The sequence below is a fragment of the Somniosus microcephalus genome, unplaced genomic scaffold (genome assembly GCF_052327205.1).
Source record: "Somniosus microcephalus isolate GS21.2 unplaced genomic scaffold, FLI_Smic_1.0 unresolved_chr1, whole genome shotgun sequence".
In the NCBI taxonomy this organism is placed as follows: domain Eukaryota; kingdom Metazoa; phylum Chordata; class Chondrichthyes; order Squaliformes; family Somniosidae; genus Somniosus; species Somniosus microcephalus.
Genome location: NW_028225179.1, coordinates 160,103,146 through 160,118,312, shown reverse-complemented (window position 1 = coordinate 160,118,312; position 15,167 = coordinate 160,103,146). Strand labels below are relative to the sequence as shown.

Sequence of the window (15,167 nt, the reverse complement as noted above, 5' to 3'; positions counted from 1 at the left end):
CGGCAGGTCACCGATGCCCTTTTCGCGAGGAGACACCAATTCATCTCCTTCCCCATGACCCTAGAGAGGCAGGAGCAGCGTGCAGTCGGATTTGGCAGGATCGCGGACTTCCCCATGGTGCAGGGCGCCATTGACTGCACGCATGTGGCTATGCGGGCACCTATCGACAATGCCGAGGATTACCGCAACCGGAAGGGCTACCATTCCCTCAATGTACAGCTGGTGTGTGACCACAGGCAGCGCATCCTAGCTGTCAATGCCCGCTTTCCAGGAAGCAGCCACGATGCATTTATCCTGCGCCAGACTACTGTGGCTGACATGTTCGAGGCACAGCCTCCACCAAGGGGATGGCTTATTGGGGACAAGGGCTACCCTTTGTGTACATGGCTCATGACCCCGCTCCGCGCGCCCAGGACCCCTGCGGAGGAGGCATACAACGAAAGCCATCAAGCCACAAGGAACGTCATAGAGCAAACGATTGGCGTCCTCAAGCAACGGTTCCGCTGCCTGGATCGCTCCGGCGGATCTCTACAGTATTCGCCGGATAGAGTCTCCCAGTTCGTCGTCGTTTGCTGCATGCTGCACAACCTGGCTATCCGCAGGACTCAGGCACTGCCACCTGACGTCGCACCACCACCTCAGGAGGACGCGCAGGAGGACCATGAGGAGGAGGAGGAGGAGGAGGAGGAGTACCAGCCCAGGAGGGAGCCACAAGGTCCAAGGGCCGTCCGCCGGCGGCTTATTGAACGACACTTCTAGGCCCCCTGTCAGGGAATGGATTGTGGCAATGAACGCACCTGAATGCAGCCGCTCCGCAAGCCCTCAGCCGCTTAACGCAACAACCACTGGAAACATGACACCTGGACAAGCTGAATAAATAAAAAGCTTTATTTAACAAACTCAGGGCCCTTCCCACATGAAACAGAAAAACAGACAAGACCCCCAAAAAACAGTCACAAAAATATCTCACTCCCACAACCTGGGGAGGAATAACAAAACTTGCCCATCCAATTGGCCTTCATCCTCAGCCTTACCAAAAGAAGCCCCCCCCACAACACAAACACCCCCATATAAAAAAAACCGTTGCCAACACACTCTACTGGGTGTGCCGAGAGGGCGAGTCCTTGTGCAGCCTTGTGCAGCCCCTGCCCGACCTGTTGCTCCACCTCAACCTGGGCCCTGTGGGTGTTGCAAGGCTGGGGGAAGGCTCCTGAGGGGCAGAATGTGTGACGGCAGATGCCCTTGGGGGTCGGCCTAGACGAGGTCCGGCCCTGGAGGGGCCGGCTGCTGACTGCTGCAGCTGTGGCTGGGCAGCATCAGTGTCTGCAGCAGCTCGTCGCACCTTGGCTGGGGGAGTTGCAGTGGCGGCTGCAGCAATGGGGGCAAGCTGGCTGATGCCAGGCGCTCGCTGGTCGCCAGAGACACTGGCACTCGGCCGGGCTGGCAGTGCAGCAAGCGCAGCAATCTGGTGGAGGCCAGACCGCTGTGCTGCAGCAGGGCGGCGGGTGCCCTGGCGATGCTTCCGCGACACAGCGAGTGTGGCAGAAGTGAGTGCCCGAACTGCCGTGGTCTGTGCCCGCATCAGATCAGTGAGTGTCTGCACGGCACCACTCATGAACTCGCGACTCGCGTCCTGCGCTGCCGCGAGTTGATGGACACCCCTGTCCTGTGCTGCCGCGAGTTGGTCGACACCCCTGGCCTGTGCTGCCACGAGTTGTTCAACACCCCTGGCCTGTGCTGCCGCGAGTTGGTCGACACCCCTGGCCTGTGAGTCCCCGAAAGCGGCCACACTATGAGCCAGGGACTCAATGGCCTGAGGCAACTGTCCCACAACCCCCATGAACTCCTTGTGGCGGCGCTCAGAATCCGCGGACATTTCATCTAGGAGGCGCACCTCCTGGGCGAGGACCGTCTCCGGACTGGAGGCCAGACTCTCCCCCTGGGGAGAAGGCCGCCGTTCTGCCCGACCCTTCCCACGTGCCTGGACGCCACTGAGCCCAGCAACTGGCCTCCCCTGCAACACTTGCCCCCTCTGGGGAGAAGGCCGCCGTTCTGCCCGACCCTTCCCACGTGCCTGGACGTCACTGGGCCCAGCAACTGGCCTCCCCTGCAACACTTGCCCCCTCTGGGGAGAAGGCCGCCGTTCTGCCCGACCCTTCCCACGTGCCTGGACGCCACTGGGCCCAGGAGCTACACCCCCCTGCAGCACTTCCCCCTGGCTCTCCTCCAGGCAAGACGTCTCCCCTCCATTGCCATCCCCTGGTGCGGATGAGGCTTCCCCCGATGTGCCGCCTTCCTGTTGGTCCTCGTCGTCCTCCTCTTCCGAGGGACTGGCACTCTCAGCTTCAAGGACCTCCTCCTCACCAGCTGAAAGCAGGAAGGCACAAGAGTAGCTTTAGAGTGAGGACAGGGCGTCAGCGAGGGAGGCATGAGTGGTGGCATTCAGCGCATTGGTCGGACAGTGGCAAAGGATGTATATCTGATGCGCTAGGGGAACGAGAGAGGTCCAAATGGTCATGTCCTTACCATTGGGTCACAGCACAGGGTCGGCATCTCCAATGGCAACAGGGCCAACCACCCGGCCACGCATGAGTCGAGCCACGCTCTCCTCCAGCTCACTGAGCTCCTGGAACTGGGCACGGCCTCCCCCGGTGACATTCTGGCTCTTCAAATTCCGGGCCATCTTGGCCTGCAAGAGAAAGGACGGCCTCTAAGTACATTGTGGTGGCCTGTTGTTGTGTGCACTGCCTCCCATGGTGGAATAGCTTGGCCAGTGTGGTGCCCTGTTGTGTGCACTGCCTCCCATGGTCGAATAGCTTGGCCAGTGTGGTGCCCTGTTGTTGTGTGCACTGCCTCCCATGGTCGAATAGCTTGGCCAGTGTGGTGCCCTGTTGTTGTGTGCACTGCCTCCCATGGTCGAATAGCTTGGCCAGTGTGGTGCCCTGTTGTTCTGTGCACTGCCTCCCATGGTCGAATAGCTTGGCCAGTGTGGTGCCCTGTTGTTCTGTGCACTGCCTCCCATGGTCGAATAGCTTGGCCAGTGTGTTAAGTGCAGAAAGTGCTATTGAGGATCATGCCAGTGCCATAGCTGCGGGAGGAGGGCTGGCCATTAGGCCTTTGAGGTCCCTTTGCCCATAATGTGAGGTGCACATGCAAGGATGAGGAGGACACTGGAAAGGGTACTCACCTTGACCATCCGAGTGAGGTCGTTGTACTTCTTGCGGCATTGGTCACCAGTCCTGGGGACATCGCTGTTGACTGACACCCTGTGGGCGATTTTCCTCCAGGCTCTCCTGTACTGCCTCCTGGGAGCCTTCTTGCCACTGTCCGGGCACAAGATCTCTTTGTACCTTTCCAACCCCCTAACCAGCACCCTCAAAGCATGCTGGGAGAAGCGCTGCGCTCGTTCACGGGCCTTCTCCATGGCTTCAGGCGCTATTTGGGTCCACCAGCAGTGTTCAGGCCTAGCTGCAGGGCTCCACTATCCAGGGCGTGGCTGCAGACCAAATCGACCCTTCCCCCTTTAAGAGCTGGCCGGCGTCAGGGTGTCTGCTGTCAATCAAAACATGACCGCACCTGCGCTGCGCCCGGCCTCGGCGTTATCAGTCCGCACCGCCGGCTTAGCGCCTAAAGATAGGAGTGCAATGCCAGTTTCAGCGCTCGCCCAAACTCTTGGCCAAATCTACTGAATTTCGGCGAAGTGACCTGCACTTTCCGGCGGGCGCTAACTTTAGCGACCGCCCGACTTTACCGCCCCAAAAGTGGCTATACTGAATTTCTAGGCCTTGATATTTACATTATTAGTGAAGGCGACCATCAGCCAAACATAGCGGAAGGCAGCCTGTCTCTGGGAGCATTTAAAGGACCCACCCAGTATAGAGTGTGGTGAAACGTAATGGACATTCTCAGCCCTGGTACGGAGGGCCTTTCCTGTTTCCTTACTTAACCTGTGAAATCCCCAATAAGTGTGCTCATCTTAACAATACCAGACAAGAGTACAAGAACGTAAATATTATTCATACTGACTTAATATAAGAAAATAAATGAAATGGAAGTATGTAATGTCTGATTCATGAATTATATAATGTAACAATGAAATAATAATCATAACTATTTGAGAAGCAATCAACCAATTTATTAATTTCATTAGTAAGAAACACTGATCTAAATCATTAACCTGTCACAGTGGCTTGTTTCATGGTTTAAAACTGAAAAAATAATGCACCAGGATATTCACAACTGATTTGGTCAAATCACTTCCAATCACCACCTGACTCCCCAAAGCCTTTCCACCACCTACAAGGCACAAGTCAGGAGTGTGATGGAATAATCTCCACTTGCCTGGATGAGTGCAGCTCCAACAACACTCAAGAAGCTCAACACCATCCAGCACAAAGCAGCCCGCTTGATTGGCACCCCACCCACCACCTTAAACATTCACTCCCTCCACCACCGGCGCACTGTGGCTGCAGTGTGTACCATCTGCAAGAGACACTGCAGCAACTCGCCAAGGCGTCTACAACAGCACCTCCCAAACCCGCGATCTCTACCGCCGAGAAGGACAAGGGCAGCAGGCGCATGGGAACACCACCACCTCCAAGTTCCCCACCATCCTGACTTGGAAATATATCGGCCGTTCCTTCATTGTCGCTGAGTCAGAATCCTGGAACTCCCTCCCTAACAACACTGTGGGAGAACCTTCACCCCACAGACTGCAGTGTTTGAAGAAGGCGGCTCAGCAACACCTTCAGGGCAATTAGGGATGGGCAGTAAATGCTGGCCTCGCCAGCGACCCCCACATCCCAGGAACGATTGAAAAAAATCCAGAAGAAACTTTCAACATTGAATGTTCGCACTTCCATGAAAAAATAAGAAACGTACTTGAAGGGGGCGGAACACGAGGGAGGTTGAAAATATGTGAACAAATTGAAGTAAATCAGAAAGTAATGGTTAAATGATGTCAGGAATATGGTTTTGTTAAGCTGTAGATTTTAGGAGAGAGATCGAGATCTGTAAAAAAAAATTAAAATTTTTTAAAAAAAATTAAAAGAAACTTTGTCTGATTTCCGAGCGGCCTCCAGCAGGTGTTTGAAGAGCAGCTGGTTCGGTCGCTCAACGCGCCCACACTCCGCCCATTTGTATCTGAAAATTACAATCCGGGTCCTCAGTACTTCACGGGTCCCCGGTTTGTGAATGACGTAGTTTCCCCCTGAAACAGGCGGGTGTTCCCACTGCCCATCTCAGGACCCTACCCAAGGTGGCGATGGCTGAAGCTCCAGTGTAAACTTTAGTGCCATTTCCAGGCGACTCTCACTCCGGTTACACCAGGCGGGGGCTCTTAAAATCAGCCCCATTAGTTCAGGATAGGAACAGGAAGAGGCCATTCAGCCCCTCGAGCCTGTTCCACCATTCAATGAAATCATGGCTGATCTGTGACCTAACTCCATACACCCGCCTTTGGCCCATATCCCTTAATATCTTTGGTTAACAAAAATCTATCAATCTCAGGATTAAAATTAACAATTGACCGGCAGCAATTGTGGTTTGTGGAAAAGAGTTCCAAACTTCTACCACCCTTTGTGTGTAGAAGTGTTTCCTAATTTCACTCTTTAAAAAATCTGGCAACCATCTTTAATGGACCTGTTAATAACCTTAACCCTGCAGATTGTCAGCGGGGCGGAGTTTTTCCCGTCATTCAGTCCCGGATTCAAGAAGGGGAAGATTCTCTCAGTGAAAGTGTGGGTGAATGTGTGGAGATGGGACATGTTGTTTGCATTGTAAAACGACACCTGTCCGCCTTCATAGTCCAGGTACACCCCGATCATCCGGGGATCCACACTCGGGGTGAGGGGGGTCGATGAGGGGGAGGTGAGGGCAACATAGACACGTCCGGGTCTCAGCTCCACAATCCAGTATCCGGTCTCAGGTCTCGGGTCGATTTCCCCTTTCCTCCTGGCAGACTCTCGGACCACTCCGATCTCCCACAGAGTCTTGTTCCCCACCTCCACCTCCCAGTAGTGTCTCCCTGATGTGAATCCCTCTGATCCCAGGACACTTTCCCAGTGATCAAACCTCTCCGGGGTGTCAGGGAGCGGCTGCTGTTTGTCTCCGAGTCTCACACTGGTCCGGTCCCCAGACAGGATGAGCCGGGGATTCGCTGTGTTCGGATCCAGAGTCAGAGAGGCTGGAGCTGGGGAAAGTTAAAATAACACAGTCAGTGATTTAGTTTCTTGCTGTGATTTATTCAAACTCTTTCCTTTTTAAAGTGCCCACTCGGGCTCTGGGTTGTATTCAAGGAATCTGCTGTCACTCCAGGGTTTATGACCTAGGGGTCGATTTCCCCCCAACTCTGCGCCCGGATATAAAGACCCGAGAACCACTGGAGGAGAGAGCGTGGGCGGGGGAGGGGAGAGAGGGTGTGTGGGGGAGGGGAGAGAGGGTGTGTGGGGGAGGGGAGAGAGTGTGGGGGATGGGGAAGAGTGTGGGGGGGAGGGGAGAGAGAGTGTGGGGGGAGGGGAGAGAGAGTGTGGGGGGGAGAGGAGAGAGAGTGTGGGGGGGGAGGGGAGAGTGTGTGGGTGGGAGGGGAGAGAGTGGGGTGGAGGGGGGAGAGAGAGTGGGGGAGGGGAGAGAGAGTGGGGGAGGGGAGAGAGAGTGGGGGGAGGGGAGAGTGTGGGGGGAGGGGTGAGAGTGTGGGGGAGGGGAGAGAGAGTGGGGGGTGTTGCGTCCGTGTATAATAAGACACAGACTGCAGAGAACGGTACAACAGGTGTTTACTCAACGTGGCTCACAGTGGAACTGATCTGTACAGATTACTACTCAGTGCTTTATACAGGTGTGGTCACTGCCGGTACTGCAGTATACATGAGCTGTAAAAGATAGTTCCCCTCTTAAAGGTATATACATTACAGGGGGGAGGGGAGAGAGTGTGTGGGGGGAGGGGAGGGAGAGTGGGGGGGAGGGGAGGGAGTGCAGGGGGGAGGGGAGGGAGTGCGGGGGGGAGGGGAGGCAGTGCGGAGTGCGGGGGGGGAGGGGAGAGAGTGCGGGGGGGAGGGGAGGGGAGGGAGTGCGGGGGGGGAGGGAGTGCGGGGGGGAGGGGAGGGAGTGCGGGGGGGAGGGGAGGGAGTGCGTGGGGGGGAGGGGAGAGAGTGCGTGGGGGGGAGGGGAGAGAGTGCGTGGGGGGGAGGGGGAGAGTGCGAGGGGGGAGGGGAGAGTGCGAGGGGGAGGGTGCGAGGGGGGGAGGGGGGGAGAGTGCGAGGGGGGGAGGGGGAGAGTGCGAGGGGGGGAGGGGGGAGAGTGCGAGGGGGGGAGGGGGGAGAGTGCGAGGGGGGGAGGGGGGAGAGTGCGAGGGGGGGAGGGGGGAGAGTGCGAGGGGGGGAGAGTGCGAGGGGGGGAGAGTGCGAGGGGGGGAGAGTGCGAGGGGGGAGAGTGCGAGGGGGGAGAGTGCGAGGGGGGAGAGTGCGAGGGGGTGAGAGTGCGAGAGGGGAGAGTGCGAGGGGGAGAGTGCGAGGGGGGAGAGTGCGAGGGGGGGAGAGTGCGAGGGGGGAGAGTGCGAGGGGGGGAGAGTGCGAGGGGGGGGAGAGTGCGAGGGGGAGGGGGGAGAGTGCGAGGGGGGAGGTGCGGGGGGGAGGGGGAGAGTGCGGGGGGGAGGGGGGGGGAGAGTGCTGGGGGGAGGGGGGGTGGGGGAGAGCGCGGGGGGGAGAATGCAGGGGCGGGGGGGAGGGGGGAGAGAGGGGCGAGGGGGAGAGAGGGGCGGGGGGGGAGGGGGGAGAGGGGCGGGGGGGAGGGGGGGGGAGAGGGCCGGGGGGGGGGGAGGGGGAGAGAGGGCCGGGGGGGGAGGGGGAAGAGAGGGCCGGGGGGGGAGAGTGCGGGGTGGAGGGGGGGAGAGAGTGCGGGGGGGAGGGGGGAGAGAGTGCAGGGGGGGAGGGGGTAGAGAGTGCAGGGGGGAGGGGGGAGAGAGTGCAGGGGGGAGGGGAGAGAGTGCAGGGGGGGAGGGGCGAGAGAGTGTGGGGGGAGGGGGAGAGAGTGGGGGGGAGGGGGGAGAGAGTGTGTGGGGGAGGGGAGAGAGTGTGGGGGGGAGGGGGGAGAGAGTGTGGGGGGAGGGGGAGAGAGTGTGGGGGGAGGGGGAGAGAGTGTGGGGGGGAGGGGAGAGAGAGTGGGGGGGGAGAGGAGAGGAGGGAGGGAGGGGAGACGGGAGAGAGAGCGGGGAGGGTGAGAACTGGAGGGGAGGGGAGAGAGAGAGAGTGGAGGGGGAGGGGAGAGAGAGAGAGTGGAGGGGGAGGGGAGAGAGAGGGGAGGGGAGAGAGAGCTGGAGGGGCAGGTGAGAGGGGTAGGAGAGAGCTGGAGGGGAGTGAGTGGAGGGGAGAGAGTGCTGGAGGAGGAGGGGGAAATAGAGGGGGAGGAGAGAGATCGGAAGGGGGTAGCGAAAAGAGACAGGGGGAGAGAGAGCTGGAAGGGAGAGAGGGGGAGGGGTGAGGGGAGAGAGCTCGAGGGGAGTGAGTGTGGAGGGGGAGGGAGGGAGTGCTGGAGGAGGAGGGGAGAAAGAGCGGAAGGGGTAGGGAAGAGAGAGGGGGAGGGGTGAGGGGGGCGGAAGAGAGCGAGGAGGGCAGGGGAGTTAGTTGCTGTTTTTTTGAAGCCTCTGCCATCCGGCTCTGATCTTGAGCCACTGTGAGGAACTCTGCAGCCCCAGTCTCCCGCTATTCTCAGTGCCTGCAGAGTGCATCAAGGGCCTTTGAGAATTAACAAGGAATCGGTGACAGAAGCTTTAATGTGTCCTGGGAGACACAGTGGGTGAAATTGGTCTTGGGCTGTTTTAGGTGACAGTCAATCAGCAGCTCGTATCGCGCTCCCTCAATATTCGTTTCCATTAACTTCAATGGGAATTAATATTGGGCACAATGTAAAATGGCCACTGATTTATTATCGCCCATTCTGTGTTACCACCCAGACTAATTTTACCCGCAATCTCTCTCTGGAGGTGTGACCCACACACCACTAATCAGCGCTGTCGATGTGTGGAGAGGGGGAAAGTACCGACAGCAGGAGAATAGAGAGAAGAGAAGGAAAAAGGTAAAGAGAAAACAATGAGGAGGGAACTGCTGCAGAAAGGAAGAGGGAACCAAAACAACCGAGGGAAACTAAATTAAAAAGCTCAGCAGAGGAAATGGGAGAGACAGGATACACCATGTACTGGAGACAAAGTCCCAGACACTCTTAGATTGATCACAATCAGCAGTGCAATTCCAGATTGAATAGAACAGCAAGGGTCTGGTTCAGCCTGAGACAGTGGCCAAGGAGGGGGTGGAGTTGGTGGCCAGGGTGTAGAGTTGTTGACAATTTCCAAACTGATCGCTTAAATCTTCCCAATGTTTAACTGGAAAAAATTCTGGCTCCTCCATAACTGGATTCCAGATAATCTGTTGGACAACACACTGGTGGTGGAGGAGTCAAGAGAGGTGGAGGAGAGGTAGAGCTGGGTACCATCGGTGTACATCTGGAAACTGAGCTGTTTCTGTGGATGAGGTTGACAAGTGGCAACATGTAGATCAGTGAGAGAAGAAGACCAACAATAAATACTTGAGAATCTCCTGGGGTGCCGTGCGGGGGCGGGAAGAGAAGCCATTGCTGGAGATACTCTGGTTACGATCAAATAGCCAAATGTGAGCCAAGTAAAGGCAGTCCCACTGAGTAGGACAATTGAGGAGAGACATTGGAGGAGAATGGTCAATGTTTGCAGAGAGCTCCAGGAGGATGAGGAGGGAAAATGCGCTATACTCACTGTCACAGAGCGTGTCATTTGTGACCTTTATTAGGGCCACTTTGGGGCTATGATGACAGGGATGAAAATCTGGTTTGTCTGTTCAAACATGCAGTTGTAGACAGAGATTTCAGATGTGATCGCACGTTCAAGGACTTTGTAGAAGAAAGTAAGGTTGGAGATCAAGTGCAAGGACAGAGGGATAGAGGGTGGGTAATTTTGAGGAAGGGTGTGGTGACATTGGATTTGAAAAGGAGCTGGATAGGACGTGAGGAGAGGGAACCATTTACAATGTGAGCTAGCATGAAACCAGGAAGAGAAGTTGGGTGGGCAGCAGTTTAGTGGGAATGGGGGTCAATGGAGCAGGAGGTGGGTCCAGCAGAGAATACAATCTCAGTAAGACAGGCAGCCTGGCTTCTGATTATTTTACATATCCATGGTGCAGGTAACCAAAGAGAATAAGACAGTGAGAGAATAAAAATAAAAATACCCAACATTGAACCGAATGTTGATGTTTTATCCAGTAGGAATATTGGTATAAAATATCAGAACATACATTGATGTGAATTTAAGAACTGAAGTAAGAACTGTGAATAACTCAAAGCAGATTAGAGAAAGTGGCTGAGAGTCTAGGTGGAAGTGAGTGATGATGGGATTAGTGTCACTGTGTGAAGCTGCTTTCAAATGTGATGCGATGACTTTCTAGCGTGGTTCTAAACTCGGGTTTAAGCAGCTGTTTTCAAAGGCCACAAGGAAAGTACTGTTGTGAGTAAAATATTTCACAGGTAAGACAGAGTCCAGCATAAGGGATGTGTTGGAAATAAATACACTGCAATTACATCTGAAGGAGAAACTGACATTTCTAATGCTCCTGACAAATGTCTCAAAGCACTTCACACAATGTATTACTTTTGAAGTGTATTTTCTGCTGTGATATAGGGCAGGGTGTCCAATAGGGCAGGGGGTCCAAATTAGACCTCCCCTCTCCTCAGCCCTCACAATTCCACTCTCCAAGCCCAGGCAGCTCAGTCCTATTTGGGTTTACAGTTTTTTGTCAGCTTCTTATCAAACTCTCTCTTGAAGCTGCTGATACCCTCAGACAACTCTGCCTCCCTTACTTTCCATACCCTCCCCATAAAGTATTTGGGAGTGATTTACGTCTCACTATCGCCCAGATTTAAAGTGTAAACGGAGCAGTAATGAGGCAAAAATCACACGCAGCGCTTCCCACCTGCTTCCCACCAATGCCCGCCGGGATATGGTGTCACAGCCGCGAAATAGGAATCCAGCGCAAGGGGTTCGTTCTCTCCGGTGTCCTGGCCAATATTTGTCCCTCAACCAACATCACCAAAACTGGTCATCTGGTCATTATCACATTGCTGTTTGTGGGAGCTTGCTGTGCAGAGATTGGTTGTGGTGTTTCCTACATTACAACAGTGACTACATTTTAAAACTCTCCATTGGCTGTAAAGCGCTTTGGGACGTCCTGAGGTCGTGAAAGGCGCGATAGCTAAACACGTTCTTTTTGAAACGTTAACTCTGTTTCTGTCTCCACGGATGCTGCCTGGCCTGCTGAGTATTTCCAGCATTTTCTGTTATTACGTTCTTTCATTATTTTCCTCTTTCGTAACAGTTTCTGTGGTCAGGAGGTGCATGAATTATCCTGCCTGCTGCTGGTCGATCCCTGGTTTTCCAGCTGCCCCCCGTATTTCCTCCCCACCATCCCAACCCACTCCGCCCACCTTTAAACAGCTCCTGTTCACTTGCCTCCAGGGAGGATTTGCCAGATTTCCTGTCTTCTGCCTCCATCCTCAAGGATCACCGAGCACCTTCCCATGCTCCAAATCCGTGGGCAACTCGCCAGCAATATTGTACTGAAGCCCAACCCTGAGAATGGATTGGGCCTCTGACCAATTTCATGGAGTGAGCAGTGGGCTCACTGACTCACTGCCTGCCCGATCAATGGGGTCACTCAAAAACCCAACCTCGCTCAATCCAAACTGCCTTTTCACCCTCCCTTTTCTCAATTTAAGACTATCCCTACTTTGTTGTAGACTCTGTGACTGAGAATGTTTATCTTCTCTCTGCGGTTTAGGATCTTGAATAATTCAATAAGATCACCACAAGCCCTCCCTTATCCAGAGCAAAGACTCCTGACTTCCAGACTAGACACGGACATCAGTGATCATTTAATCTGGGATCCGGGAGCCCGTTCAGTCTCTTCTCATCTGGATTTATAAATCAGGAAAAGGAATATAAGAGTTTTACCAGGGTTAATGGCGTCTATCATTTCTCTCCACGCGGTGTACTGTAAAGGGCCGTTGAACTTTCCGATAGACAGGGCGCCATCTGCTACTGACAGTACTTGACCTTCGTCACTAATCCTGTAAATATTGAACAGTTGATGTTATAAACCGACATTTAATACTTAACATTTTTCTGAGTTATTTTACCAAACTGTGCAGAGTTTCAGTAAAGAGCATGTCCTACCTCCTCTTCCGACAAGCTTCCTCCTGAAATAAATAAAACACAAACAGTGAGGAGGATAGTAAAAGATTTCAGGAGGACACAGACAGGCTGGTGAAATGAGCAGACACAGGGCAGGTAGAATTTAACACCGAGAAGTGTGAAGTGATGCATTTTGGAAGGAAGAATGAGGAGAGGCAAAATAAACTAAATGGTACAATTTTAAATGGGGTGCAGGAACAGAGAGACCCGGGGGATCACATTCACAAATCTTTAAGATAATTGGCAAATAAGAGGGTGGGGATTTTTTAACAGTGACTTGTGGTGATCTGACTGACATGTTGGATGAAGTAGAATTAAAAGTTATTTTGAAAGGGGAACTGGAAATAGATTTGAAAAGGTAAAACATTGCTCGGCTATGGGGAAAGAGCGGGGGGAGTGGGTCTAATTGCACAGCTCTTTCAAAGAGCCGGCACAGGCACAATGGGCCTTTTGTGCTGTGGGATTCTATGATTGTAAGTAGTTGAAAAGCCTGATTTGTGTGTCAGATACTGGAACTCAACATCAGTGTCACTCACAGACACAGTGACTCTCACACCCACCACACCAAACACACCCACACACTCAGAACATGGAACTGTAACTGGATTGCAATCTGAGTGCCAGGAAAATATTAAACTTGCAGAACGCAGAAATAATTACAAGCAAAATATCAAGATCAGGACAACTCATTCCCGGGAGGTTGCAGGTATTCCCGGGAATCTTAGGCCAGTGTGGGAGCCGGTTAGTTCGGTGACAACAACAGAACTGCCCCAGCATAGACAAAACAATTGGTTTAAATCAGTTTCCAATTATTCAGCAAATGCTGCATTTATTTCAGTTATCATCGGTTATTTTGTGACTGTGTGAAGTTTCACTGAACTGACCCGCAATATAATCCTCACCTTCAGAAATGTCAGCCCGTCTTTTTGCTCCATCTGTTTCTCCAACTTTGAGAGTTTCTCCTGAATAGAATTTAAATTCTCTTGAATTTCTCGAAGGTTTTTCTCCATTGTTTTTAGAATCTCCCCCTCTTGTTTCCTGAGATCTCTGATTAAACGCTGCTCTTTCTCACTGAGAATCTGGTGCATTTTAGCGAACTCGGATGTGATGCGGGTCTGCAGACTGCTCGACTGTTTCTACCAAATGAAATGTGAAACATAATTAATGTACTGTGATAAAGGCAACAAAACTAACCGAGATCCCAGAAAATCAGCACAGGGAGACCTTACCCTAACTGCGGAAATCTGCTGTTTCTGTTTTATTTCCGTTTCTAGAACCGCCGATTTCTTCTCTGAGAGAGAATCTAAGGAAGATTTCAACTGACTCTGGGATTGGGAGAGAAAATCACAGAATAAAAGTGTTAGACCATGAAAATGTGATAAAATAATCAGGTGATCAATTCTGCTCCCTTTTACCTTGTAGATTCCAACAGCTTCTTTAATGGGCATGAAGCGGTGCTCTCTGTGTTCCCGCGCATCTCTACAAATCAGACAGATCAATTTCTTGTCAGTTTCACAAAACAGCTTCAGTTCTTCCTGATGTTCTTCACAGTGAAGTTTGCTTTCCTTCCCTTTCGGATTCAGGTTTAATTTTCGAGCATTCTCGGCCAGATTCGCTAAGGCCCGATTAACCTTGAGGTTTATTTCCGGAAACTCCGCTCTACATTCCGGGCAGGAGTTTGTCTCCTTCTTTTCCCAACACTGTGTGATACAGGAGCGGCAGAAGTTGTGCCCACAGTCCAGTGTTACCGGATCGGTGAAGAAATCCAGACAAATGGGACAAATTGCCTCCTCGGTCCAACTCCAGGCCTGCTGTCTGGAAGCCATGTTCACACTCAGCACTTCCTGATTCAAACTGCTTTCAGTTTCGATGTTTTTCTGCTGCCGAACAGCCTCAGTTCAGCGATTTCCCGATGAAGTTCACTGCAATACTCAGGGAATTATTATAATTATAAACTCGTCTATGTCCTGCCGACTTTTACTCAGGGAGACACAACCTAGAGCAGTGTGAAGGACAAACAGGGTGAGAGCACGGAGGGGAATAATTGAACCCTGGCCGGGAGGGTGAAGGTTCCGGGAATGTTGACAGTGGGGGGAGGGAGGGAGGAGGCGGAGATGGGCGGGGATCGAGATTCCAGGGCACTTTGCTCCAGACTGAACTCACTGCCGACTACAAACCCTCTGGTGACACACGGTGTGAAATAGAGATCCATAAACTGAATTGTGTTAATGATTGCAGCCGCTCACCCTAAAACACAAAGTGCCACAAATGTCAAGGAGTGATATCAGGTGACAGGCACAGAGAATCGCTATAAGTGAAAAGACAAATCTGCTAGAAAGAAAGGAAATATTTGTATTTCTAGCGCGTCTTTCACCACCTCAGGACGTCCCAAAGTGCTTCACAGCCCATGAATTAGTTTTGAAGTGAAGTCACTTTTGTGATGTCGCGAAACACTTCAGCCAAAGCGAGCACAGCAAGATCCCACAAACAGCAATGAAAGAAATGACCAGAGCACCTGTTTTTCAGGTGTTGGTTGAGGGATAAATATTGCTCAGGCCATCAGGAGAACTCCCCTTCTCTTCGGAATAGTGCCGTATTTTACACCCACCTGAGCGGGCAGACTGCGCCACTGTTTACCGTCTCACCGAAAGGCGGCGCCATTTGACAGTGCGGATTCTTCAGCGCTGCTCTGGAGTGTTATCCTGGGTTATGTGATGAAGTCTATGGAGTGGGACTTCATCCCACAATCCTCGCACTCAGAGGTGAGAGCGCTCCCCCTGAGCCACAGCTGACACCTCCCACTGGGGCAGAGGCGGCTGCCCACCTGCTTCTGGAATGTGTGTTTGCAGAGGAAGTCTGGAGAGAAGATGCAGTGGATTTTCTGTCGAGGCCGGGTCCTCCCAGG

The 15,167-nt window shown here is 53.1% G+C and overlaps 2 protein-coding genes across 2 annotated transcripts in view; one reads left to right on the top strand and one right to left on the bottom strand.

The window, feature by feature from the left end:
• LOC147096384 (uncharacterized) overlaps positions 1-15,167 on the top strand; it is a 419,163-nt gene that overhangs the window by 164,159 nt on the left and 239,837 nt on the right. The gene's annotated exons all lie outside the window — the stretch shown is intronic.
• On the bottom strand, positions 873-14,349 carry LOC147096390 (zinc-binding protein A33-like). The gene is made up of 6 exons (XM_085975152.1): positions 13,678-14,349; positions 13,492-13,587; positions 13,165-13,398; positions 12,245-12,267; positions 12,023-12,138; positions 873-6,190 (listed from the first exon to the last, which is right to left on the bottom strand). Exons 1-6 carry the CDS (start codon positions 14,086-14,088, stop codon positions 5,610-5,612), a joined length of 1,461 nt encoding a protein of 486 aa, XP_085831278.1. The 5' UTR covers positions 14,089-14,349; the 3' UTR covers positions 873-5,609.

Excerpts from the sequence above, each read along its gene's own strand:
- LOC147096390 (XM_085975152.1), bottom strand. The coding sequence starts at position 14,088 with ATGGCTTCCAGACAGCAGGCCTGGAGTTGGACCGAGGAGGCAATTTGT. Across the intron at positions 13,399-13,491 it reads AGCAGATTTCCGCAGTTAGG|AAACAGTCGAGCAGTCTGCA; the intron begins GTAAGGTCTCCC and ends TTCATTTGGTAG. Across the intron at positions 12,139-12,244 it reads GAAGCTTGTCGGAAGAGGAG|GATTAGTGACGAAGGTCAAG; the intron begins GTAGGACATGCT and ends CAATATTTACAG.